The sequence below is a fragment of the Cricetulus griseus genome, chromosome 2, assembly GCF_003668045.3.
Source record: "Cricetulus griseus strain 17A/GY chromosome 2, alternate assembly CriGri-PICRH-1.0, whole genome shotgun sequence".
Lineage (NCBI taxonomy): Eukaryota > Metazoa > Chordata > Mammalia > Rodentia > Cricetidae > Cricetulus > Cricetulus griseus.
Window position 1 is genome coordinate 20,540,193 of NC_048595.1, and position 26,613 is coordinate 20,566,805.

The 26,613-nt window shown below is 45.8% G+C and overlaps 2 protein-coding genes across 3 annotated transcripts in view; one reads left to right on the top strand and one right to left on the bottom strand.

The window, feature by feature from the left end:
• The first annotated feature begins 66 nt into the window (after nt 1–66).
• Xkr8 (XK related 8) lies at nt 67–6,961 on the top strand. Its single transcript, XM_027399528.2, has 3 exons — nt 67–906; nt 2,265–2,461; nt 4,858–6,961. Exons 1-3 carry the CDS (start codon nt 215–217, stop codon nt 5,568–5,570), a joined length of 1,602 nt encoding a protein of 533 aa, XP_027255329.1. The 5' UTR covers nt 67–214; the 3' UTR covers nt 5,571–6,961.
• A 3,858-nt stretch (nt 6,962–10,819) lies between these two features.
• The window catches only part of Eya3 (EYA transcriptional coactivator and phosphatase 3), an 85,910-nt gene continuing 70,116 nt past the window's right edge, over nt 10,820–26,613 (bottom strand). For both annotated transcript variants that reach the window (XM_027399526.2, XM_027399527.2), the window contains 5 exons: nt 25,672–25,832; nt 22,782–22,896; nt 21,523–21,644; nt 16,232–16,332; nt 10,820–14,157 (listed from right to left, as the gene is read on the bottom strand). In XM_027399526.2, the coding sequence (XP_027255327.1) occupies nt 14,077–14,157; nt 16,232–16,332; nt 21,523–21,644; nt 22,782–22,896; nt 25,672–25,832 (580 nt within the window). In that variant the 3' untranslated portion in view covers nt 10,820–14,076. The remainder of the gene's footprint in view (nt 14,158–16,231; nt 16,333–21,522; nt 21,645–22,781; nt 22,897–25,671; nt 25,833–26,613) is intronic.

A 26,613-nucleotide genomic window follows, 5' to 3' on the forward strand; every position in this document is an offset into this window, starting at 1 on the left:
CCTCATGGAGAGATGAATGTCACTATCAATCTCCCCTGTCTGAGGAGAGTAAACTAGGATGGATGGGACATTTGGATTCACCAGAGAGGCCCCGAAGAAGCCCATTTCTTCCAAGTCTCACGTTTTATCCACAGAGCATGCTCGTGGTACATGTCTTTGTACATTATTCCCTTTGCTATGTATCAAACTAACACGCACTTGATACCGCAGTAAAATGAGCCACCAGGAAGATGGGCCCTGGAGATTATGTGCTCTTGATAGAGTCTTTGCTCAAGACCTGAACTGGGCGTCCACGGGGTCTGCAAAACCCTTAGGTCCTTTTAAAAGTTTTCTGGTTTGGTTTCGCAACAGTGCAAACCGTGAGGGATCTTGCAGCCCCTTCCTGCCTCCTCCAGCCTCAAACGCAAAATCTAAACCAGCTGTAGCTGGGCTGTGGACACGGTGGGCTGGGCTGTGGGACAGGCTGGGGGGGCGGGGTCTCAGCCTGGCCCCTCCCCCGTCAGGGCGAGAGGGGGAAGTTCCGCCCGCCTCCCCGAAGGCTGCCCCGCCCCCTTCCTGCCCGACGACCGAGGCTGGAGGGCTAGCAGGGTTGCGAGCCTGGCTGGGGGCGGCCATGCCTTTGTCGCTGAGCTCCCATTTGTTCTTGGACCTGGTCTTGTGCGTGGCGGGCACCCTGTCTTTCCTGCTGAACGTGATCGCCGACACGTGGGCCGTCGTCCAGTACGTGCGCAGTGGCAGTTACTTGTGGGCTGCGCTGGTGCTGGCGCTGCTGGGCCTCGCCTCCGTGCTGCTGCAGCTCTTCAGCTGGGTCTGGCTGACCTCCGACCCCGCCGAGCTGCACGGGTCGCTGCCCTCGCGTCGTTTCCTGGCGCTGCTGCATCTGCTGCAGCTCGGCTATTTGTACAGGTGAGTGCCCGCCCGGCCCGTCGAGGAAAGAGATAGCGGGTTGACAGCCCTCAGAGCCAAGTCTAGTGAGAAAGTCCCTGGTAGAATACGGGCCCAATGACTTTTTTTTTTTTTTAAATTTTTTATTATTTTAACTTTATTTTTTTATTTTTTATTTTTTCGAGACAGGGTTTCTCTGCATAGCCCTGGCTGTCCTGGAACTCGCTTTGTAGACCAGGCTGGCTTCAAAGTCAGACCCGCCTGCCTCTTAAAGGCGTGCACCACCTTGTCTGGCCTATTTTTTTTTTTTTTAACGTGAATAGAAACTTGGGTGAGTCATTAACCTCCCCAGCCTCAGTTTACTCAGTGTTCTAGCGTGGATGGCAATAGTGGCTACTGGTGTTCTGAGCAGATGAACGGCACACGTCTGTAAATTGTCCTGGCACGGCTAGCTTCATGCCTTCCTGGGCAGCAGCCCCATGCTTTCCCACGACAGTGCCCCCTTTCCTTGCTTTGTCGTTTCTGCCCTCTGTGAGCATTTGCTTCCCCATCAGGGAAGGAAAAAGGCAGAGATGGGTCCTGCTGGACTCATCTGTGTCCCTGGAGCCAGCCAGAGCTGGACACAAACTGGTTCTTGGAAAATGTGTGTGGGTTGTGTGCTTTTTATGAACTGGGCAGGACCCATGTTCAGCCAGAAGTGAGGACAGTGAGAAAGTCCCTGGCACAGTGCTGGCCCGGTGAATAAGCCCTTGGGTGAGATGGGAGAAAGTGAAATAAGAAGTCAGGGTCATGTGATGCAGGCTTCATGGTGTGGGTTGGGATGGGGTGGCTGGATGCAAAACCCGTCATCTTGGCAAAGCTGCATACAGCTTCCAGCAGTGGGGAGGGGCTATGGATGTTTGCATTTTGTCTGAGGGATTGTGAACATGAGTACAGCCCAGACGAGTGTGAAGGACAATTATTACAAACAGGCCAGAGAGGGTGGCAGATCCCCTGGAGCTGGAGTTACAGGGGGCCACCTTATATGGTGCTGGGAACTGAACGCTGGTCCTCTGCAAGAGCAGTGAATCAGTTGACTGCTCAGTCATCTCCCAGGCCCCTTATTTGCTTCTTCATTCCATTTCCTGTCTCTAAAATAGGGCTTTTGTGAGTTGTGATAAACTGGGCACCATGCCTGATCAGCAAGAGTAGACGTTGTATGTCCCCCACTTTATGGATGAGGAAACAGGTTCTGGGAAGTTAGGTGGCTTGCCGAGGGTTCCATACCATGTAAGTGACAAGCTAGGATTGCAGCCTACCTGCCTACATGTACTCAGCGGTAGAACTGGAATTTATAGAACACTGATCTGGCCCACTGGGCATCTGTGTGTTCTGCCTAGGTTCCTGCAGGGGCTTCAGCAGGGGCTGTCCATGTTGCGGCAGGAGCTGCCAACTGAGAGTGACCTAGCCTATGCAGACTTCCTCTCCCTGGATATCAGCATGCTGCGGCTCTTTGAGAGTTTCTTGGAGGCGACACCACAGCTCACACTGGTGCTGGCTATCATTTTGCAGAGTGGCAATTCTGAATACTACCAGTGTGAGTGCTGGGCCAGTGACTATCCCTTGGGTTCCCTTCCAGTGTCAGCAGTGTTCTCAATCTTAGGTGGACAGAAAGAAAATAGGTAGACTGAGCATGAGGTAGTGGATCTGGATTCAAAGCTAAAGCCATTTTCGAGCTTCATGAAGTTAGAAAAGTGACTCAGACTATCAGTTTGTTCTCATCTGAACAATGGGCATAATAAACGAACCTGTCTCGTGAAGTGGTGAGATTAGATATGGGGGTGGCATATAAAGCCCAGGGCCTGGTACATAATGTGTGTGTGTGTGTATGTATATATATATATGTATGTATGCATGTATGTTTGTGTGCATTTGCAGCTGTATATGTGTATATGTGTATATGCAGAAGCCAGAGGTCAGTGTCAGGTGGTACTCACTGTGTAGACCAGGGTGGCCTTAAACTCACAGACTCCCACTGTTTCTGCCTCCCCAGTGCTGGGCTTTTATTATTTTGATGACAATAAGTAAAATATATAGGTTACCTGACACATAATAGGCTTGTTGGGTAATGAACATTTTATTGAGCACTGTTTCAACCTGCATGGTTTAGGGATTGACCTGACTGGCAACCAGACTAAAGAAACAACAGGCACTCAAAAAAGCTGGGATTGGGTGGGCCTTGGACCCTGAAGCAGCAATGTAACGCATTTGAAGTTTCTGTGCGTACTGGTTTTAGCTAAAGGCCGTTGTTTTTTAACATCTGTACTTAGACCAGGGGTCATACCATTGCCATGGGTCTGAGGCACTGGGGTCTTTGATGTGGTCATTCTCATGTGGATAACACACATCCACTCAGGACCTCTCCTGCTTCCCACAGAGAACCTTCAGACACTCAAGTTGTTTCTTTGTCACTGTGGTAGAGACACAGTGGTGAACAAGTTACACAACCTCCACCCAGCCTTAAAACAAATAGTTACACCAGGTGTACTGAGTGACTGGAAGAGACAGGTGGCAGACACTCACAGGCTCCATAAACCCTCAGAGAAGTCTGTACAGTGAGGAGTCTTGGGAGGGACTTTCTCAAGACCAAGCGCCCAGCCTGGGACTAGGCAAGGCTCTACCTCACACTGGATTGAAAGCCCAGGGCTCCCCTTCCTGTTCCCCACCCCTTCAACCTCAAACAGCTCTGCAGCAGCTCCCCAAGGAACCCTCCTTGCTGTCACTCACAGTGGGACCTGGGAGACCCCCTTACTTAAGAGAAGAGAGGTGCAGAACGGTGACCTGCTCATTTTCAGCCCTTGCTAAATATATAGCATTTCCTTGAGATCAGAGCCAGGTAGAGAGGTCTACACTGTCCATTGAACATGAGACAGGTTTTTCTCAGATTTTGATTGAGCAAACATTAATGTGTGCCACATATTGGGCCACCTGGGGACCTCAGGTGAGCCACATCAGTTTTTTCCCCTCCAGGAGCTCAAAAATAGAAAACAGGCTGGGCGGTGGTGGTGCACGCCTTTAATGCTAGCACTCAGGAGGCAGAGGCAAGTGGGTCTCTGAATTCAAAGCCAGTCTTGTCTACAGAGTGAGTTCCAGGACAGCCAGGGCTACACAGAGAAACAAGTAATTGCTATGTTAACGGGGTGGAAGGGTTGTTACCAGAACCTCTGGCTGCAGGGTGGGGTCTAGAGGGGCAACCCCAGAAGTTACTCAAACTGAGGTTTGCAGGGTGAGGAGCAGGCCTGGGTAGATAAGAGATGGAGCTAGCTACAGATTTGATACCAGGCCACAGGTAGGTTCTGGGCACACACTAGGCTCTCAGTAAACTTGTGTTGAATGAATGAGTTAGAAGAGGTGAAGGAAGGTGCGCAGTGTTGTAGAGCATTCCCGTGCCATTCCAGGCTTCTTTGGAGTCCAGGGTAGGCAGTCGAGAGGTGGGAGAGAACCCCTATCATAAAGGATCTGGGAAAGCCAGGGTAATGGGCCAGGCTGTACCTGGCGGAGAGTAAAGAGGGGTGGGGAAGCAGGCTATTACCCCCAGTCCCGAGGACAGCTTCAGGAAGCCTGCTGCTGCTCCATGAGAACTTCTGTCTACTTTCTGACATGGAGAAAGGGAGGCTGGAACTGCTAATTCAGTTCTCAGACCCTGGGAATGGAAGGGCTATAGGTCCTAGAAGAGGCTTATAGCCAAGGCCCAGGAGTGCCGAACTGTCAGTCTTTGTCACATACCCTCCCGTTCTTGTGAGTGCTGCCAGGGTGGCATTTGAAAGAGAGCACTCTCTTGGGTTGGGACTTACCTGGATGTTCTCCCTCTCCAACTGTCTTTTGAACAACTTGGGGCTTCTAGGACCTACTTCCCGGTTTCTGCGAGCGTGCCCTGGGGTTTGCTAGGCAGCCTGCTTTCAAAGTTGACTTGTTTCTTCTTGCTCTTGGTAGGGTTTGGCATCAGCACATCCTTCCTGGGCATCTCGTGGGCACTAATGGACTACCACCGGTCCTTGCGTACTTGTCTTCCCTGTAAGCCTCGCCTGGGCTGGAGCTCCTCTGCCATCTACTTCCTGTGGAACCTGTTGCTGTTGTGGCCCCGAATCTTTGCCGTTGCCCTGTTCTCGGCTCTCTTCCCCTACTACATAGCCCTGCATTTCCTCAGCCTGTGGTTGGTGCTGTTGTTCTGGGTCTGGCTTCAAGACACAAAATTTATGCCAAACTCCACTACTGAGTGGCTGTACCGGGTGACGGTGGCAATCATCCTTTACTTCTCCTGGTTCAATGTGGCTGGGGGCCGCACCCTGGGCCGGTCCACCATCCACCTGATCTTCATCATCAGTGACAGTACTCTGCTGGTCAGCACCTGGGCAACACATAACATCTCGTTGCCCAATGGAACCTTCTTGCCATTGTGTTTGACTTTCGGAGGAACCTGCTTCCTCCTAGGACTGACTTTGCGTCTGATGTACTACCTCTGGCTACACCCTCACTGCCGCTGGGAACCTGACCAGGTGGATGGGGCCCGAAGTCTTCTTCCTGTGATAAAGCCTAAGCGGCTTTATAACAGGCGTGCCACTCAGTTAGCACAGAACTTCTTCCCCAAGGACAAAAAGAAGTCCACTCTGCCTGAACAGGTTGGAGAGGTGGAAGGAGTCTTTTGAGGCAGGGTCTGACTCAGCCAGCGAGGACGATGTAGAGAGCTGGGCCTTTGAAGGGCCAAGGGCCAGTCATATACAAGCCATTTTCTCTTCCTTTCCAACCAATAGAGCTGCTGTCACCAAAGCCTCACATTGCCATTCTCACCTCTCAGGTAACTAACTGGTGGAGGTATTCTCTCCTGGGTTCCTTGGCCTGACTATAGAAGGCCCTGGGATGCTAGGAGATGTTCTTGAGAAGTCTTCTCTACCCCCACCCCATCCACTTCAGTTAACAAATGCTGAGAGCACTTTATGTTCTGGGAGCATCGTTCTAACTGTTGAACTGGCCGACACCCTAGCTTCTTTCCCTACCCACTTGAACAAATCTGATCTCAAAGACCAAAGCCAACGGTGACCCTGCCAGCTCCTCCAGTGTCGTGATGCAGCAGTCTCTACTCTGGCTCTTAGGCCACCTTTAAATCAAGTGCCTTATGGACCTGTGGTCTAGGCCATGCACTATCCATTGAGTGTTTTTCATTCTAGCTAGCATATGTCTCTCCTACCTCAGTCTGTGAGAGTAAGTGAACATGTGCACACGTGTTTAACAGTATTATTAAAACCGCATGAAATTCTCCAAACCACTATGTACCAGTAAGTACACTCTATCACCCTTTCTATTACAGTGGCAGGGACCTGGAACCCCTTAAAACTGGTACAGATCCCTGGAATAGAGATATGGGCCGAGTTAGGTATGACTTTGTAATAACTATCTAAATTGTTCTAGTATAATAAAAACTCAGGAGTCAGAAATTGAGATAAAGACCTGATAAACCCAAGGACAACAGAGAGCCCACTGGCTGACCTTCTCCCCACATTTTTCCTTAATTAACTCCCTAGAAATCCTCTCTTCTCTCTTCCTGTCCTCTCTAGCAGACCTCTTCATTCCTTCAAGAACTCTATAGCTAATCCCAGTCAGCCAATCACTGACTCCGTCCTTTGATTCAAGGTGGCTTTGCTGGCACAGTGGAATGGCTATACCTACAATTCTCCCACATTTCCCCTTTCAGTTGGTAGAGCATGGGACTCTTAATCCCAAGGTCATGGGTTTGAGCCCCATGTTTAGCCTTTCTCTGTCCCACTAGCTAGCTCCCAAAGGAGCACAGAGACTTATTAATTATGAAAGCTTGGGCTTGTCCCACTAGCTCTTATAACTTAATCCATTTATATTAATCTGTTTGCCTCATGGCTTTTTAGCTTTCATTCTGTATGTCTGACCCCTCTGTGTCTTGTGTCTCAGGCGCCTAGATTCATGCCTTATTTCCTCTCTGCCGGAAGTCCCGCCCATACCCTCTGACCAGCTGCTGGCCAGTCAGCTCTTTATTAAATCAATCACAACAGTGTATCTTCATACAGTGTACAGATATCTGACAGCATGACTTAATTTTGCTTTCCAAGATGTAGTAGCTCATGAGCTAGAGTGGGTTGCTCATCTGGCAGGCAGCAGAACTCACATCTGGGCAGACTCTAGTGCGTTCTCCTAGCAGCTCTGCTACAGGGCCTGGAGAGTGGCATCCTTAGGATTAGGAGGTGAGTGTGAGGGGCTGGGTGGAAAGTGAAGTACTGGGAGCCCTCCATGGGTAAGAGGAAGTGACTCCTGGGATGTGGATGTCATTGATGGTTCTGGGGGAGGGAATGTTCTTTTCTGGGAAGTCTGTGGTCTGGTGAAACAAGGAACAGGAAAAAGGTGCCAGAGGCAGAGGAAAAGGTTCTCGTTCCCAGTGTTGGGACCCGAGATAGCTCTGCCAGTCACTCATTGGCATGGGGGTAGAATAAAGTGTGACCAAATTATGTATCATCACATAGTGTCACATAGTGTCACATGCTGAAAGAAAAACAGATGGGGAGGTGAAAGGGTGTGTGTTGTGGGCAAGTTATAGCTTTACATAGAACTGTTCGAGAAAACATCTCTGAGAAACTGAGGCACTGAAGGGGCAGGAAGAGCTGCTTTAGCAGTGACTGCAGCCTGAAGCCCCTGAGAAGCAAGCAGAGCCTAGAGTCATGCTACAGTATGTTTGTGGAGAGGAGTCTGCAGGTGCTGTTCCCGTGGGACAGTCCCACCGGGAGAGGACTGTGGGGTGCTGTTGACCCCACAGCTAAGAAGGCTGTAGAGATGCAGGCAGGGGCCAAGGAGAGGTGGCGGGAAAAGGCAGTGCTTCTCATACTGAAACAGTGCATTCTTTGTGTTATGGACAGAGAGGACCTAGTGACTTCCAGACCTTAATTTCATAGACCAGTAAAAGGGGCCAAAGTGGTAGTTGATGTTAAAAGAGCATAAAAACAACCTCTACCATCTCATGAAAGACCAGATGTGAATACATCAGAAGGGACCATTCTATAAATGGACACCTATAGGGTTACACACCTGAAACCACTATTATCCTCATTTACACAAAGGGTGAGGTCTAAAGAGGGCTGGAATGGTGTGGAGCACCTACAATTCTAGGCAAGAACATCAGTTCAAACTCCCCAGTGACAGGGGCCCATGTAGACTACAAGAAACCCTGTGTAGACAGAAGTCCCTGTCCCACCTGGTCCTGTGGCAGTTCAGTCCCAAATAAACACACAGAGGCTTATATTAATTATAAACGGTTTGGCCTATTGCTCAGGCTTATTCCTAACCCATAATTCTTATCTATGTTCAGCCAAGTGTCTTGGTACCTTTTCTCAGTAAGGCATTCTCATCCTTCCTCTGTGTCTGGCTGGTGACTGCATCTCTGCCTTTCCTATTGCCAGAATTCTCCTACTCTGATAGCCCACCTATAAAGTAGCCAATCGGCATTTTATTAAACCAATATAAGTGATAAATCTTTACAGTGAACAAGAACATTATTTTGTGGGGGACCAAAATATTTCCACTATGGAATATTTTGAGATCCAGCCTCAGGTTGCACTAAACATGGAGCACTGGAAAGCTCCAGCCCACTATTGTATTGTTAATGCCAGTAAAGCTACTATTGTTTACCATGGCCTCAGGGTAATATGCCTCCTAATTTGCATCTCTATGCACCTAAGCATCTGAATAGGCCCTCACCTGGGCAGGGAGAGCAGAGGTGTGTGAGTAACTTGTGAGGATAGGAGGTTAGGAGTTAGGGGGAGAGGACCAGAGCAGAGAGGGAACAAAGAGATGGTTCCCTCCTGGTCATGAGAGGACGGGTAAGAAACATCGGAAAAGATGGCTAATAAAGAAATGACTCTAGTTCTACAACATGGAACTGAGAGTTCTCTGAAGATGACAAGATGCCTGTGTTTGGTCTTTATCGTCGCTGGGTTGCTAGGAGCTTCCAGGTCCACACACCCCCACTCAGGTAGAACCTCATGGCTGTCGTGGGTTAAAGCTGAGACAAGCTGGGTCACGACATTATTCCACATCACCCTGACTCAAAAACACAAGATATGTTTATAATTTCAGTTTTGGCTGAGCTTTCATTTGTATTCCAGATGAAGTTGTCAAATGTGGTTATGTGTATTAAATCTTAAGAATGTGTTATACTACTTAAAATGCATAACCAAATACCATATAAAACTATATATTCTACCTAACACACTGATGCACACTTGATGTTTTTGAAACAGGGTTTACAGAGAGCTAACCTAGCTTGGAATGCATTATGCAGATGAGGCTAAACTCCTGATGCTCCTGCCTCCACCTATTAAGTACTGAAACTAAACATATGTCAGGGCTGGAGCTAGAGACCTGGTTCAACAGTTTAGAGCCCTCCCAGCTCCTCTATCACTCTGGGTAGTTCACAAGCACCTGTAACTCTGGCTCCAGAGGATCCAACATCCTCCCTTTGGTCTTTGTACATACATATACAGGCACACTCGAACATACACACCAAAAAAATATAAAAACAGACCCCCCATGTTACTACATTGGCCTTGTTTTTACAGTCGGTCTGTCCTATTTGAGATGACCTTGAACACATCATCCTAATTGCTAGGATGACAGGTGTGTACTGCCTTACAAAGCTCTGTTTTTAAAGTTTAGAGGATTTAAAACTAGATTAGTTATCTGTAATTAGAGAATGTCCTTGAAGACTCACACTGAGAGATCTGTATTTTTGGTCAATTGAGAGTTGGCTCCACATGTAGTTTAGGGTAGCCCAAACTCTTAAACTTGACAGTCTTGCCTCTGCTTCTAAGAATTACAGACAGGAACACCACACCTGGCCAATAACTTTTTAAAAAAAAATTTATTTCATGTGCATTCATGTTTTGCCTGCCTGCATGTGTGTGTGTGTGTGTATAAATCTCTGTGAAGGTGTTCGATCCTCTGAAACTGGAGTTACAGGCAGTTATGACCTGCTATGTGTATTCTGGGAATTCAACCTGGGTCCTCAGGAAGAAAAGTCAGTGCTCTTAACTGCTAAGCCATCTCTCTAGACCCTGACCAAGAACTTTTAAACATGAAGAAATCTATTTTAGAAAAATAAACCACATTAAGATTTACATGTCCCAGGACAGCCAGGGCCACACAAAGGAACCCTGTCTTGAAAAACCAAAAAAGAAAAAAGATTTACATGTCACCGAAGGGTTAGTAGGAGATGGAGATGTTTACTCTTGGGATTTGGAAAGCAATCAATACTTGGAACTTGTGCTTGCAACTGAGCAGGGCGCAGACAACAGGCAACAGCCGACTTCAGCAGCACTGTGATTCAAAAGACCAATCACTATTCAGAGTACGAGAGGATGTCACAATTCCTGGAGGAAATTCATCTTGTGGTCTGACATATCGGATCTTTGGAAACGAGAAGTGAATTCTAATTTCCTTCATTGGAATAAAAAGCTAATAAGCTTCCTGGCTGTTTTCCAAGCCAGTGAAGGCCACTCAGACCACTGTGAAGGAATGGAGGAAAACTGGCTGTGACATGCAAGCAGGCCAGGTTAAAGGCCCATGTGAGTTTGTTAGTGTTCCTAGTTTTCAGCTTATGCTCAGCAGACTGACTTCTTTTTAGTAAATTTCAGTATATTAGACAGCTTATGAAATCTACTCCATTTCTACACCTTAAAAAGCAGTGCATTCTAAAAACAATTTAAATAAAAACAATTCCTTGGTTTCCACCGTATATCAAATGCCCACTTTTTGTATGTGTGAAATTAATGACCCAGTTATTGGAAGGTGTTATCTTTCTGAATAAAGCCCTGATTAGGACCCTGCATGGCTCAGCAACTGGGTTTAACCCTGTTTAGAAAAGACAAATGAGAAGACTATATAGAAAATAAAAATTTTATTTTTTTCAAGTTTATAAGATAGTTCCCATTACATATAACATTATGATCAAGGACTCATAGCCACAAATGCCCGAAGTCACATAAATATATCCAACCCAACCGATGCCTTTTCCTGCTATAGAGCATCTGAAGTCCAGAGGGAGAGTGGCAATCCAAGAAGAAATGGTCCTTAATGGGATGGCTCTGCTCAGTGTGCTAGGAGGCAGCCAGGGAGCCTTGCTTGCTAGAGCTGACTTGGGACAGAGGGAAGAAAGGTGGCTTGCAGACTGGGCTGGGACACAAGCAGATTTTTGCCTCTGTGGTTAAGATATCTGAGCTCAGAATTCCAACTTGGCATCTACAATGAATCTGTCTGGATGGTTCTAGCTTCTTGAAGATGGAGACCACCAAGGAACAGAAGCTTACTCAAGAAGGCCTAAGCTGCAACCTGGGGAGAAGTGTGGAAGGAGGGCCCAAGCTTGCCACTTGGGGGCTAGCCTGTACTCTCCAAGAGGATAGCACCAGGCAACTGGTGCTCTTGTCAATTGTGTGACTCCCATTCAAAGTTGTGTCTACAAGTGTCACATGCTTGCAGCTGCAGTATGCCTATCAGATTCTACTTGGAGCTGTGAAGGCTGAGTTTGTGTGAACCGCAAACAAGATGTGCCAAGTCTCTTGGGATACTAGCTCTGATACCCAACTTGCAGAGAAGACAGAACACTCCCAAATCAAAAGTCCCAATAGGAACCTGAATTCTGGAGCAGGTATCCACTCTCCCGGACATCATCAGCTGTTCCAGGGGCACTGGACAGGGTGATGCTAAGGCACAGTCAGTTTTACATTCGAAAGTCACCTTGTATCCCAGAACATTCCTGCAACTCCACAGACACTCCTAGAATTAGCCCACACCACAAAACATCCAGACTAACCCTTGAGAGCACTGAATCCAACAGGAGAAGGATTACCAGCTAAACTATAGTTACAGATGGTTGGGAGCAGCCCTGTGGGTGCTCAAACCTTGGACCTCTGTACCAGCAGCCGGTGCTATTAACCAATGAGCCATCTTTCTAGTACCAACAGCTATAATGCTGCCAGCTCCTTTTCCTTCCCAAGCCTTTGTGGGAGGGAGGCAGAATCAGTACAAAGGGCAGCATCCCTGGATACTTTCGGTGGAGACAACCAACACACTCACTTCCTCTGTCAGAACAGAGGCACCTCAGCTGGAAGTATCTCCTTGCCTCTCTTGGCCAAGTCCAAATTCCTTTTATAAAGAGAGCTAAATTGGGCAGGCAGGGCAAACAGGGATTCCAAGTTACAGTCTAAGAATGAAGAGTCTCCCCTGAAGTGTTCATGGTATTAACCTATGTGTAGAGGGCTGTGTGTCACCACTTGGAAGCCTTAAAAGCCTGAAGACCAACAGATGGCCTTTGTCCAGGACAAGAAACTACACTGGCAATGAGGGAAGGTTTGAGGGCTGACAGTAAAACTTACCCTGGAGTTTTCTATGGTGGACCAGGAAGCAAAGGCTGGGTAGTGCTGGGATGGCGGTGCTAAATGTAGCCTATGAAAGTCTGGCTTAGACTCTACCTCTTTGTTCCCACCCACCCCCTACATCAAAACAAAGCCAAATGGGTGACCAAGATGGAACCCCAACCTCATATCCTGTCTGAGTCCCCTCCTTAACTGCTGCTCTCAGAAGTATTGTCCAATAGTTCTGAAGATGGTGTGCTGCACTTTCTGTTGCTGCCCAGTAGCCTGGCATTAGGAGGAACCTTGTCTTTGTGCTGCAGTATCTCTGGGGACAGTGACTATAGCTATGGGTTGGTCAAGGACCTCCTGAGGACCAAGGCTGGACATATCCCCAACTCTAGACAAGTTTACCCCAATTAAGCAGGTACCCACATTGGTCCTAAAGGGATAATGCCTTCAAACAAAACAAAACCCCACAAGACAGCTGGGCTTGAAGGCTGGAACTAGGCCAAGGCTCCCCTCCACACCATCTAGGGGCAGGCTACTAGGTGCTCTTGCACCTAATTCAGGATTATATATTTTCAGGCCTGTTTTCCCACCTTAGCATGGAATCTGAGAAATGGGGTATTTCATGGGAAATTGGGTTTTGATTCTTAGCTATCTGCTCTCTACTCTCAGGCAGATATCTAGGGAAATATAAGTTGGGATAACTGCATGTAAGTGCAGGGCAAAGGAAGCAGGTATAACCGGCTCTTAAGACTTTTTAACTTTTGAGTGGTCAGGGGTTGGCCAGAGCTGTATGGAGAGAGTTGGATTTGAGACACAGAGAGCAGGGAGTATGACTCCAGCAACTGATGACTGAGCCAGCCATAGAGCAAGCTTCTGGTGGGAACAGGTGCTGCTCTGCAGGAGCTCTAGGTAGAACCTTACCACAGGAGCCAAGGATGACACTCCCAAGAAGCCCAAGTCTCTTCTCTCTAATTTGGAGGCTGAGCCTCTAAATTATAAGCTAAAGGCTTAGATTTATTGTCTATAGGAAGTAGTTTCCAGGGTTGTGACTTTTGGTTACAGGGGAAGAAGGACTGGCAGGAGACTGAGGCTTACAAGATGGGAGATGCCGAAGTCTAAAGTTAGTAAGTGACCCAGGCCCTGATACAGCAAGGACCTCCTGGAGAGCAGAGTGCTGGGGCCACTAAAGAGCGTTGCTGTCACAGAGAGGTATTTCAGACATTTCCATTACTGCTGTCATGGAGACTTTACACACCGCTTTCTTCATAGAAAAGGGGAGGGGTGCTTCAGAGACCAGGTCCTCACCTACAAAAATAACATCCCCATTCACTGGAGAGCAGTTCTACAGGTAAGATACAGGAGATGTTCTCATGGGACAGGGCAGTTTCCGTCAGCATGATCAGGAGCAGCTCCCAGTCTGTCTGTGCACCAAGAGTGCAACTGTGTTCCCAACATTCCTTTTCTTGTTCTTCCTTTGTGAAATGAAACAGAAGTAAAGCATGGGAGCGGCAGGAAGTCTGTTGTTCTATCCAGCCACCTCCTGCTGTACTAAGGATGGATGGGCTGCGGCTTACTCTTAGCAAAAACTGCAGTTGGTTCTGATTGTGTTCTCGCCAGCATTCCATGGTGAGAGAGAAAGAGCACAAGATAAGGGGAGGGGGTGCTGAGACAGACAGACGGACGGACGGACGGAGAGAAGGGTCTCAGGGGGTTCTGGCCTCTGACTCCTGTAGGAGGTAAAAAGAAGCTCACAAGGAGGGAAGGCTCCATGTTCCAGTTCTTAGAGGAAGTCAAGCTCTAAAGCCTGGTGCAGGGACACCAGGTCTCCATGGTTTGTGATCCTCCAGAAGGGCATGTTGTGCTGGAAGAGAAGAAGGAAGGCTATTAGCCTAATTTCTGGGACCTAACTCACACCCCCTCCTCCAAGGATGTCTCCTTGAGGCTCTTGGTATAACCATCTATCCTTATGTCAGAACTTCGTACAATATAGGACATAATGTGAGGAATTTTTATGAGATTTCAATGCTACCTATGTTTTTATAAGAAGTACCTGTCCCAGATTTTAACGTTTTCAGGTTTAAGTAAAATGGTGATAAGAAATTAGTATTTCTGAATGTAGTAGTGAATGCCTGTGATCCCAGCACTTGGGAAGCTGAGACAGGAGGAGTACAAGATTGAGGCCAGTCTGAGCCTCAATACTGTTAGAATGAGATACTGTTAGAACTCACGGGCTGACGCCGGGCGTTGGTGGCACACACCTTTAATCCCAGCACTCTCGAGGCAGAGGCAGGCGGATCCCTGTGAGTTCGAGGCCAGCCTGGTCTCCAGAGCAAGTGCCAGGACAGCCTCCAAAGCTACACAGAGAAATCCTGTCTCGAAAAACAAAGAGAGAGAGAGAGAGAGAGAGAGAGAGAGAGAACTGACAGGCTGGGAAGGAAGCTAGTTTTACTGCCTTGCAGACGGTCAGTTTCCTGTAAGACTTCGCTCTAACAGGCTCAAATACTACCCATGTCCAAGATGCAGGACATACAGATGTTATGTCACCAGCACTGTCAAAGAAGAACATGTGCTGAGAGAACTTCAGCCCTTCCAGCACCATGTTCTATGAAGTGGAGGACGATGATTTTCACTCACCCTCTGCTCAAACTGGTTGCTAACCAGTTATTCAGAATGCTGAGGTTTAGAACAGTTCTGGCTTAGAGTTAGCTGTCCTTGCTGGCTGCTCAACTGTGGAGTTGTTAGCAGACAACAGTGCCAAATCATGGCATTGGGTACAATGGAAGGAAGGACACTGACAGCTTGAATGGCCCTGTGGGTAGGCTGCTTGGGAATCAGTCTCCTCATCCTTCGGGCACATTCATGCAAGGACTAGTTTTCTTCCAGAAAGGGTGGCAGAAAGATTCCTGACAAAAAGCAGGATAAGTTGCATAAAGTACTCAGACTTTTAAAAAAATAATTTACTTAATTTTATTTTACATATCAATGTTTTGCCTGCAGGTACGTCTGTCTGTAGAAGGACATTGGATCCCCTGGAACAGGAGTTACAGACATTTATGAACTGCCATGTGGGTGCTGGGAATTGAACCTGGGTCCTCAAGAAGAGCAGCTGGTGCTCTTAACCACTGAGCCACCCCCCCCCCATCCTCCCCCATCCCAGACAGGGTTTCTCAGGAATGCTGTTCTGGCACTCACGCTGTAGATCAGGCTGGCCTCGAACTCACAGAGATGCGCCTGCCTCTGCCTCCCGAGTGCTAGGATTAAAGGTGTGCGCCACCAACGCCCTGCCTTTTAATGAGCATATTTCATTTTTTTCTCAGTGCTGAGGACTGACTACTAGGACTTACACACACCCTGGACTTCTGGAGAGTATATTTCCTAGTAGATTGCAGACCTTGGGAGTAGGAATTCTGAAAATGCTCTAGCTTTTCTCTCTCTTCCCTATTCCTTCTCCAAACTGAGAAGCCAAAGGGATACTGAGCAGTACTGGAGAATCAAAGCTTCAATGATTAACATGGAAAAGCTCTTATCAAGCAGCAAGTATTTCATGGAAACATCATGAAATAATGATGCCTATTGTCAATCACTAGTACTTGCTGTGGTTTCTATGAACTGGGTGAAGCCATGGTTTAAATCTAAAAACAAAAGAAATAAAGGCCAAGAGACAATGTTTATACACCCACACAGCAGATGAACAAACTCAGAGAGGGTAAACAGACTGTGACACAGCTAATAGTGTACTTCCCGGTTTCATGTGGCAAGGCAGCACCCTGCCAAATAAGCTAGATCCTCAGCCTTCATTCCCTCCTTTACTCATAGTTCCACCCCCACCCCACGCAGTCCATATCCTCTCACTGCCTCCAGATGGGAGAGATCACAGATGTACACCACTGTACGGGCTCTACTGTACTGATTCCCCCACCCCTTTCTATAGTTACCTGCTTGGCTGCAATTTCTTCATCTCGTCCATCTCCAATCACTACATATGTGACTTTCTTTCCAAACCTTGACACAATTCTCTCAAAGCAGCTCTCCTTACCTATAGAGAAAAACACATTTCAATACCAAAGATAAGGCCTACTGCTCCATTCATTTGCCTTACTGGCAGCCTGTGCAGACTACTCAGGAGTTAGAAGCAGAGCCAGAGCTTCAGTAGCCCCTTCTGCCCAAAGAATGTGAAAGTGTGCCATTACCAAAACAACTTACTCTAACCTTCACATTAGAGGGTAGGTTCCCAAAACCTTAGCATGAAGGAGTATCTAAAAACAGAGGACAAGGAGCCGAGGCTGAACAATCTATGACCACCCCCACCTCTCTCTCCTGAGTATTTCCCACACTCTACAGCTTACAGCACACCCATCTCTTTCATTGAACCCTTTCCTCACTTCACAGACAATGGGCCATCAGAGGTTTAGTGACTTCCCCCATCATAAACAAACCAGCAGCTATATTTGGCTTGGATCTTGACTCCAAATACAAGCTGTGGCCACAATCTACAGCAAATGTTCTCTCTTTAAAACTCTATTATTTTTTTTCACTGATTAAATTTATTCTTGGAGAATTTCATATGTTTATGTATATAATGTGTTCTGATTACTCTCAGCCCTGTCCTGCCTGCCATCTCCCTCCCACCTCTATGACACCCCCCTCAAAGTCCCTTTCCCACATTCATGTCTTTTTGTTTTGTGTCCCATGGGTTTGAACCAGGGCCATGTATGTGACCAAGAGCTGAGAGCTACCCACTGGATCCTGGTGGGCTCTTCTATCCTGCTCCGTTAACCTCATTTTAAATTCCTGTCAGATCCAGTGACCTAAGTCTTCCTCAAGACACTGGGTGGCCATCTGTAGGAAAGTGATTACAATGCGTGTAAATATGACACTCCTAGCCAAGTGGCACCTCAGTGGTGTCCTAGTGCAGATACTGGTCCAGTCTGGGTCACAGTTTCTCCCTTAAGAGAGAAAGCTTTTTGGGCACATGTGGTGTTTCTGGTGTTAACTTCCCCGTGGCAGTGCTACCTGACTTTCCTCTGCAACACTGAGTTGTTGCTGAATGAATGCTTGCCACTGTATATTAACTTGCATATGACTCAGAGCCAATATACTGAGCCCAATTTCATTTAACTATTAGGTAACTAATATTCAAATAATTAAACTAATGCTTTCTATTTTGGGAATGTGTGTATCCGTGTATGTGTATGGATAGATGTGTATATGTACACATGAAGCCTGAGGTAAACCCCAATTGTCATCCTTAGGAGCTATCAACACCTTGTTCTATGAGACACTGACTCTCACTAGGACCTAAGGCTCACTGTTTATTTTAGGCTGGCTGGCCAGCAAGCCCCAAGGATCCTCCTGTCTCTGCCTCCCCACTGCCGGGATCACAAGTATCTGTCATCATACCTGTTACCTGTGGATGCTGGGGACAAATTTCAGGCTCTCAGGCTTGTGTGACAAGTATTTTACCAACTGAGCTTTCTTCCAGCCCCTGAAATTTTTATTTTTTTTCTTTTCTGTGATGATATATTATGATTTATTAAAGCTTGCCTGAGGATTCAGAAAACAAAGTCAGCTTCAAGCTATAGAGATTAGGCAGTGTCAGTACACACCTTTAATCCCAGGACTCAGGATTAAGAGGTAGACGGATCTCTCTGTTCAAGGCCACCATGGCCTACACAAGAGTGAAGAATAACAGAGCTTGTGCCTTTGATCCCAGCACCCGAGATCACATGCCTTTAATCCCAGCATTAGGGAGGTATATAAGACAAGAGCAAGGTCTCAGAGCTGACATTCAGTCTCAGGATTCTCCAGCCAAATTGAAGAGAGCATAGAAGTCTGGGATTTCTGTTTGGGGTTTGGTGGACCCAGGATCAGCCTGAGCTAGAGGTAAAAGTTAGTGGCCAGCTGTTTTGCTTTCTGATCTTCAGCTTGCATGAACCCCAATATCAGTCTCTAGGTCCTTTTATCATTCATGTTTCACTTTTCTTTTTTGTTTGTTTTTTGAGACAGGGTTTCTCTGTGTACCTCTGGCTATCCTGGAACTAGCTCCGTAGAACAGACTGGCCTCAAACTCACAGAGACCCGCTTGCCTCTGCCTCCTGAGTGCTGGGATTAAAGGTGTGTACTACCACCACCATCCAGCTCTCTTTTCTTGTTTTATGATGCTGGCAATCAAACCCAGGGATGAATGCTAGGAAAGGATTCTGTTAATTAGCTACAACCTCAGCCCTGAATTCTTTTTAAAATCTTTATGCTAGCATACAAAGTAATGGATTTCATTATGGCATTTTCATATATGCTATTATTAAGATTTATTTTTAATTATGTTTATGGGGGGGTATGTGCACACGAGTGTAAGGGACTACAGAGATCAAAGAAGCTGAGCTGGAGTTACAGGCAGTGTGAGCCACCTGATACAAAAGCTGAGAGCTGAATTCAGGGAAGCACTGTTAACTTCCTGCTCTCTTTGTGCTGGTTCCTTTTGTCTCCCAAACAGCCTCTCTTCTGCTCTCAGCATCATCCCACTGAACCTCTCTCTGCCTCTCTTAAGATCTCTTCCTTCTTTTCATGACCCCTTTCTGTAAGCTCTTCTCCCCCACACCCCTTAAACCTGTATTTAAGTATGTGACCTTCCTTCCTTCCTTCCTTCCTTCCTTCCTTCCTTCCTTCCTTCCTTCCTTCCTCCTTCCTTCCTTCTTCAGACAGGGTCTCTCTACATAGTCCTGGCTGTCCTGGAACTCACTTTGTAACAGGCCAGGCTGGTCTTGAACTAATAGAGAACTCCTGAGTATGTCTTTCTGAATCTGGCATATGATTTCCAGTTACAAATGTCATATTTCATTTTTCTGTATGTCCAGCCCTGAATTCTAATGTTCAAAGTGTTAAAAAAGAGTTAATTGTTGGGCCAGGCGTTGGTGGTGCATGCCTTTAATCCCAGCACTTGGGAGGCAGAGGCAGGTGGATCTCTGTGAGTTCGAGACCAGCCTGGTCTACAAGAGCTAGTTCCAGGACAGCCTTCAAAGCCACAGAGAAACCCTGTCTTGAAAAACCAAAAAAAAAAAAAAAAAAAAAAAAAAAAAAAAAAAAAAAAAAAAAGAGAGAGAGTGTGTGTGTTAATTGTTGGGCTGGAGAGATGGCTCAGAGCTCTTCTTCCAGAGGTCCTGAGTTCAATCCCCAGCAACCACATGGTGGCTTACAACCATCTGTAATGATATTGGTGCCTTCTTCTGGCCTACAGGGATATATGCAGGCAGAATACTGTATACATAATAAATAAATAAATTTTAGAAAGTTAATTGTTTAATTCCATGATAGCCTTTCTAATTAAGCCGTCTCTAAAAGTGATCTGCTTATTTAAAAAAAAAAAAAAAGGTTCAGATTTCAGACGTTATCCTAAGACCACGCAAAAGGATATCTTATGTTTAGAAAAAGGATGAAGAAATTCCCAATGTCCTGATATGTTCTGATCAAGGATTAAATAGCCTCTGGCATGCCTCCTCCACACCCTGGGGCAACAGATGAAGGAGAGGTGGACACAAAGAACCAGTTCTAATAGACACTTCAGAACACTATGGATGTGAGCTCTTCTGTTCTGGAGGATGTGGGAGTTTCTTCTATGAAAAACACCTTTGATATCCGAGTGTAGAACAAATCCTTGTAACCAAGAACTTGGAAGGCTAAGGCAGAAGGATCATTGTGAGTTGGAAGCAAACTGAGCTAGACACCCTGATTAAAAAAAAAAATCCAAAACAAAGTCCCCAAGCTCACTTCCAGCATTTTCAGAAATGATGTTGAGAATTCAATGTCTAAGGTTATGAGTGACTCCATCGACAATCATAATTTTAGCTGGGAATGGTGGCACATGCTTTACTCCCAGCTCTTGGGAGGCTGAGGATGATCAGAACTTGCAGGTCATCCTTGACTACACAGTATGTTTGAGGCCAGCCTGGGCTAGATGAGACCCTATCTCAAAAAATATACAAAAAGGAAAACCTTAATTTTGAAATCACTTCAGAGAAACTGGAAAAAGCCTTCTATTCTTGTTCCCATTTCACAGTTCTGTCAGGGAAAGCCTCGGGCCTATTACTGTGGTTACCATGGACACTGCAGCTTCCAATATTAGCTCTGCAGAATTATGACTGAGGAAAATCACCAAATGAGCTCCCTTAATGCCAGAGAGAATAAAGCCATTCCATTAGTTTGATTAGCCTGTGGGCGCTAGGCCTTAGTGCAATGATTACTACAGAAAATCCAGCCCTCTGATGTAGGAGGCTCCTAGGGAAGGTCTGCTACAGGAGAAAGCAGAAGCAGAGGAGGCAAACGTGTGAAGGAGCCTTTGTTTCCTCAATGCCCCAAAGCCCTTGTCATTGGAGTATTTAACCTATGGGGGACATGGATTGGTGAGTAAAACCCCAATGACTACAGAACTTCCACTATCAACTTCATGTCCTCAATTCTTATTTAAAAAAATTAAAAACTAGGGAGCTGGAGAGATGGCTTAGAGGTTAAGAACACTGGCTGCCCTTCTAGAGATCATGAGTTCAATTCCCAGCAACCACGTGGTGGTTCACAACCATCCGTAATGAGATCTAGTGCCCTCTTCAGGCACGAAGGTATACATGGAGGCAGAATGTTGTATACACAATAAATAAAGTCTTAAAAAAAAAAAAAATTAAAAACTAGATTTATTCATTTTATGTGTTTTGCCTCAGAGGCCAAAAGAGAGCATCAGATCCCCCACAATTATGGGTGGTTGTGAGCCACCATGTGGGTGCTGGAAACTGAACTCAGGTCCTCTGTAAGAACAAGTGCTCTTGTTAGCATCTCTCCAGCAAAACATTTTTATTTATTAGTTGTGTGTGTATGTATATCTATGTCCTACAGTACGAGGGTGGAGATCCCAAGAAAACCTGTGGAGTTGATTCTCCTTCTACTGTCTGGTCTTGAGGGAGGACTGAGCCCAGGCCATTACACTTGGTGGCAGATTCAAACCTAGCCAGGTAGCTGGTCTCAGTAACAGACTTTCAGCCAAAACAAGTAAACAGACAAATGTTGTAGGAGAAAGGAGCTTACTAGTTCTGATTTCTTGAGCAAACATGATAACTGCTAAGCCTCAACCATCTTTTTAGAAGATTGGGGGATGGCAAACACATTTGTACTGTGTAGCAGAACTGGCAGTAACACAAGCCCCAGGCAAAGTTCCCGAGAGGCCACTGCGGAAACAACCTACCGATTTTGGTAGCACTGTAGATGTTTTCAATAGGAAATATTTCTCCTAGTCCATATAGGAGAACCTTGGCCAGGGCTGGAACCAGCTGTGTGGTAGTGATCAGAACATTCACACAATTCTTTCTAGAAGGGAGTAAGAAGGAAAAGAAAATGGTGAAACTGATGCAACCTAGGAGCAAGAGGAAACCTCAAAGAGCTGGACACTACTGATCATTGTCAATGTTATATTATCTCCCCTTCCCCCAAGACAGGGTTTCTCTGTTTGGCACTAGCTGTCCTGGAACTCCCTCTGTAGATGAGGCTGACCCTGCACTCAGAGATCTGCCTGCTTCATCCTGGGCCACCACACCCAACTCAATTATTATTCTTATTTAGATTTTACTTTCTTACTAAAGAGCAGAGGGACCAGTAAGATGCCTTATACATACACATGTGGGTGCTGGGAATTAAACGTGGGTCCTCTGCTAGAGCAGTGAGTGCCCTTAACCACTGAGACACTCCATCCTCAACTCCCCAGCCCTGGCCACTGTTTTTCACTGCAACGTTAGCTATTATCATCAAGTCTTCTTGTGGACACCACATTTCGAAGACAAGTGTACAGCGGAGAGCTTTCATTGCTGTTCCATTAAATGGAAACACTACTCTCATGATACATTATTTAAGTTCTCTTTGCTCGACACACAACAGCCACTGAGATTCCAGAAGACACAAAAATTCCCTAGGTCCTTTACCTCCACTGCATTTCTATCCTCGGTGTGTATTTTGTTTGCTCTACCAGTAATAAGACACAAGGGAGAGAGGAAGCAACAGGGTGTTAGTGCACGCTACAGCTGCATTTGCAGGGTGCTGGTACACGCTACAGCTGTATTTACGTTCCATTCTAGGCTTCTAGGCAAAGTCCCCTTAATCATCTTGATTTTTCCAAGTTACATTTGTTGTGTATGTAGAACTAACACCATTAGGCTTGGGAACAAGCTCATGCAGAGCCCTTGATGGCTACCTTAGTCTTCTTTTGTTTTTTCAAGACAGGGTTTCTCTGTGTATCCCCGGCAGTCCTGGAATTCACTCTGAAGACCAGGCTGGTCCCAAAATGAGAGATCTACTAGCCTCTACCTCCTGCATGCTGGGATTAAAGGAGTGTGCCACTATTGCCTTCTAATCCCTGTTCCTAAACTCCATTTTAAGGGATGGCCGAACTTGACAAGGGATACCTGGCAGCATGTCTTTGAGAGGATAAGATGTAAAAGAACATTTCCTTACCTAGACTGGATGAGAAGCAAGGACTTTAGTGCAGTTCCTAGCCAGGAATCTGTTAGAACTTCGATCTCTGCTCTTAGTCTCTGCAGTGCTTCCTTCCTCTGGGGGCTGAGGAGGCCTTTTAGACAAAAGCAGACACATTTGTTATCTGACAACATTAACTTGCTATGATAGCCAATTAGTTAGTCAGCACGATGGGATTTGGAATCACCATGAAAACAAATCTCTGGTCATCACCAAAATGTGAGGATCACCAAAATTAGGTTACTGAGGTGAGTAGACCCTCCCTAAATGTAGGTGGGCTGGGGTCCTGGACTGAATATAAGAGAAAGCAGCTGAGCACAAGGACTCTTCGCTGTTTCCTGACCGTGGACTCAATGTGACCGGCTGCCACTGGAACTTCTGGAACTGGGAAGCAGAACAACCTTCCTTAAGCTGCTTGTGTCAGCTGCTGTGCTGGAGACCAGTAGCCAATATGTGTGTTATACTAAAATCAACTCCCATGAGCCCCTGAGATTATACATTCCCATGTTTTGGAATACTTTGAGAATTGTGCTACTCAAATGTGACTCGTCACCAATGCGTTTTCTTTCCTATGGGCACACCATAACAAGGTCAGCTGACATATACATCGTGGTTAGGCATTAAACCTATGTGCCACATGCCTGGCTGGTCCCACTTTCTATGTGTTCTCTGAAGTAGGCTCAGGAGATTCACATCATGCTGTATCATCCTATCCAGGAGACGAGGTCTAGTCAGTAGGCAGGAAAAGAGCAGAGACATAGGCTTGGGGAAGGGGAGGATCTGAAAAAAGAAATTAGGCTCCTAAGATCTAGAAACCAACGACTCTGTCTGATATCAGAGGACTGTCAAAACCTTCTGATGACCGACTGAACTTCAAAGCCCTCTCTCTGCTTTTAGCCACAGCCTGGGGTGACATGGAAGGACACTCTCCAGTGTAATCTATACAAGCCCTAAACTTTATGCAGCACTGGGTGCAGAGTTTTTTGTTTTTTTTTTTTTTTTTATTTTTGCTTGTTTTTCAAGACAGGGTTTGTCTGTGTAAGAGCCCTAGCTGGCCTGGAACTCACTCTGTAGACCAGACTGGCCTGGAACTCACAGAGATCTGGGATTAAAGGCACTAGTAAAGGACAGAAAAGGCTGGAAAGTACATGCAGGTACACTGACCTAAAGTCAGAGAATATGGCCAGCCCACTAACTTGCTGTGTGACTGTGTTATGCTATGCCTGCCCCTATGATGGATGTTAATTTCTCAACTGCCAAATGAGGTATTTAGAGTAGATTTCTAATATCTCTTCCATTTTGAACAATCCATGACTAATTAGTTCTGAATAACAATAGCGTCTACATTATTTCTGGACAGATAAAATTTCTAAGGCCTTTCATATTACAGTGCATGGATACTGCCACTATAATCTTGGTCTATTTCCCAGCCAGTAGTAACTATTTGACCTGCCATGATGGGTATAGATATCTGTTATTCAAACAGTCTATTAATAAGTACCAGCAGAGGTTGTAACTCAAGAATTAAAAAAAAAAAATTGCATCAAATGTAACATATTGAGGTAGGTATGGTGGGAGCAAGTTCAAGGATGGGCTGGGCTTCCTAAGGAAACTGTCTCAACAACCAACCAACCAATAATCCGTAGGATGTCTTCTGTTTTAGATTTTACCTATTCCCCAAAAGCTAATATAATGACGGCTTGTCCTCGGTGAAGGTGCTTTAATGTGACACTAGGAACCAAACTCCTTTCATCCTCCTCCCTTTCTCTTTCTCTGCTGCAATGAGGTAATCAGCCTCTCCTGTCATGATATTCTGGTTTGCCACAAGCCCAAGATAACCAGGCCAAATGACTAACAAAATAAATAATAAATCTCTCTTCCTGTTAAACTGATCATAATAAAATAAATAATAATAAATCTCTCTTCCTGTTAAACCGATCATTTCAGGTATTTTGTCACAGCAATGGAAGCTAACTAACAAATTTTCTTTAAAAAGATACTTGTCTTAAAAAATACCATAATTGAGGCCAGACAGTGGTGGCGCATACCTTTAATCCCAGCACTTGGGAGGCAAAGGCAGGCAGATCTCTGTGAGTTCGAGACCAGCTTGGTCTACAGAGCTAGTTCTAGGACAGCCTCCAAAGCCACAGAGAAACCCTGTCTCGAAAAACCAAAAACAAAAAAAACAAACCCCCCCCCCCCCAAAAAAAAAAAAACCATAATTCTTCAAAGTTATGTTAAGAGGAATTAGGAGTGTAGAACTTCTACTGAAATTCCCCATTCTAATAGCAATCAATGGTGCAGCGCCTGAACTATCATCTCCCACTCTTTTTTTAAATTTAAAATTTTTAAATTTTATTTGTATGTTTTGTTTGCATATATGTGTATGTATAAAATGCATGCTTAGTGCCCAAGGAGGTCAGAAGAGGGCATCAGATCCATTGGAACTGGAGTTACAGATGGTTGAGAGCACTGTGTGGGGGCTGGAGACTTAACCTGGATCCTCTCTGCAACAGTAGCCGGTGCTCTTAACTGCTGAGTCATTTTCTAACCCTCACGCCCCATTCTTATATTTTTGGTTGTGAGCCTAGCCTTTAACGGCTGAGCCATCTCTCCAGCCCAACCTCACGCCCCATTCTAATGGCATCAGTGGTACAGAGCCTCTACCATCATCTTGCTTTCTAATGGCATCAAGGTGTAGATTCTCCAAAGGGTTTCAATTATACCTGTTTTTTCTGTTTTGTTTTTTTAAATACAGAATTAACATGGCATACATTCCGAAGAAGTTGCAAGGGGGATTTAAGGCACTCTTAGAAAGGAATGCAGGAAAGCATTAAGAAACAGCTTCAGATTGGCTGTCCACACTTACCTCCTACGTTGCTTTTATGCTTGTCATAGATTTCTCTCACTTTTCGATAGCGGAAGGCCAGCTTCCTCATCCAGTCCACACCTCCCTGAACTCCCACAGATGAACCGTGGCCACCACTGCCTCCTGAGCCACTGAAGCCATCAGTTGAGAAACTATAGTTGCTGCAAAGGGAGAGGATAATGAAAATTAAAATCCATAACTACAGAGTTTGAGGTTAAATGTTACCTGAGATTCTGTGGTTGTTCTTTGTGTCTACTAAACAAAACTAATGCTTTAACAATCTTCTCATGGATATCTGTTGTTAGTTTTTGTTCTATTTTTTCGAAAAAGCTTCATGGAGCCTAGGCTGGCTTCAACGTCACTAGGAAGCTAAGGCTGGAGCTGCACTCCTGATCCTCCTGTCTCTACTTCCCAAGGGCTAGAACAGGTGTGCACCATCATGCAAGTCCAGCCTTTCCTGACAGTGACCACTGAGAGGAAAATAGCCTAAACACCAGCACCCCATAGAGGCAGACTTGGGATACAACATTGTCTTCTTAGTGACAGAAAAAGCAGACTATACAACAATGTAAATATAATTACTGCTATGCAAGAAATAGAAGTGGCCATGGTGGCTCACATCCGTAATTCTGGCATTTGGGATCATAAATATTAGGTCACATATGCTACATAACAAGTTCCAGAGCAGCATGGATTAGACTTCTTTAAAAAACCAGACATGTCAAAAACAGAGTTCAATACAGAGTAGTGGCACATTGTACCAGGCTTTTTCTTTTTGGTCACCAATCAGCTCCCAAATCATGACACAGGAACTTACTAGTTTTGAATGCCTACCTAGCTTGATTGGTAGAGCATGAGACTCCTTTTTTTTGGGGGGGGGGTTTTGTTTTGTTTTGGTTTTGGTTTTTCAAGACAGGGTTTCTCTGTGGCTTTGGAGGCTGT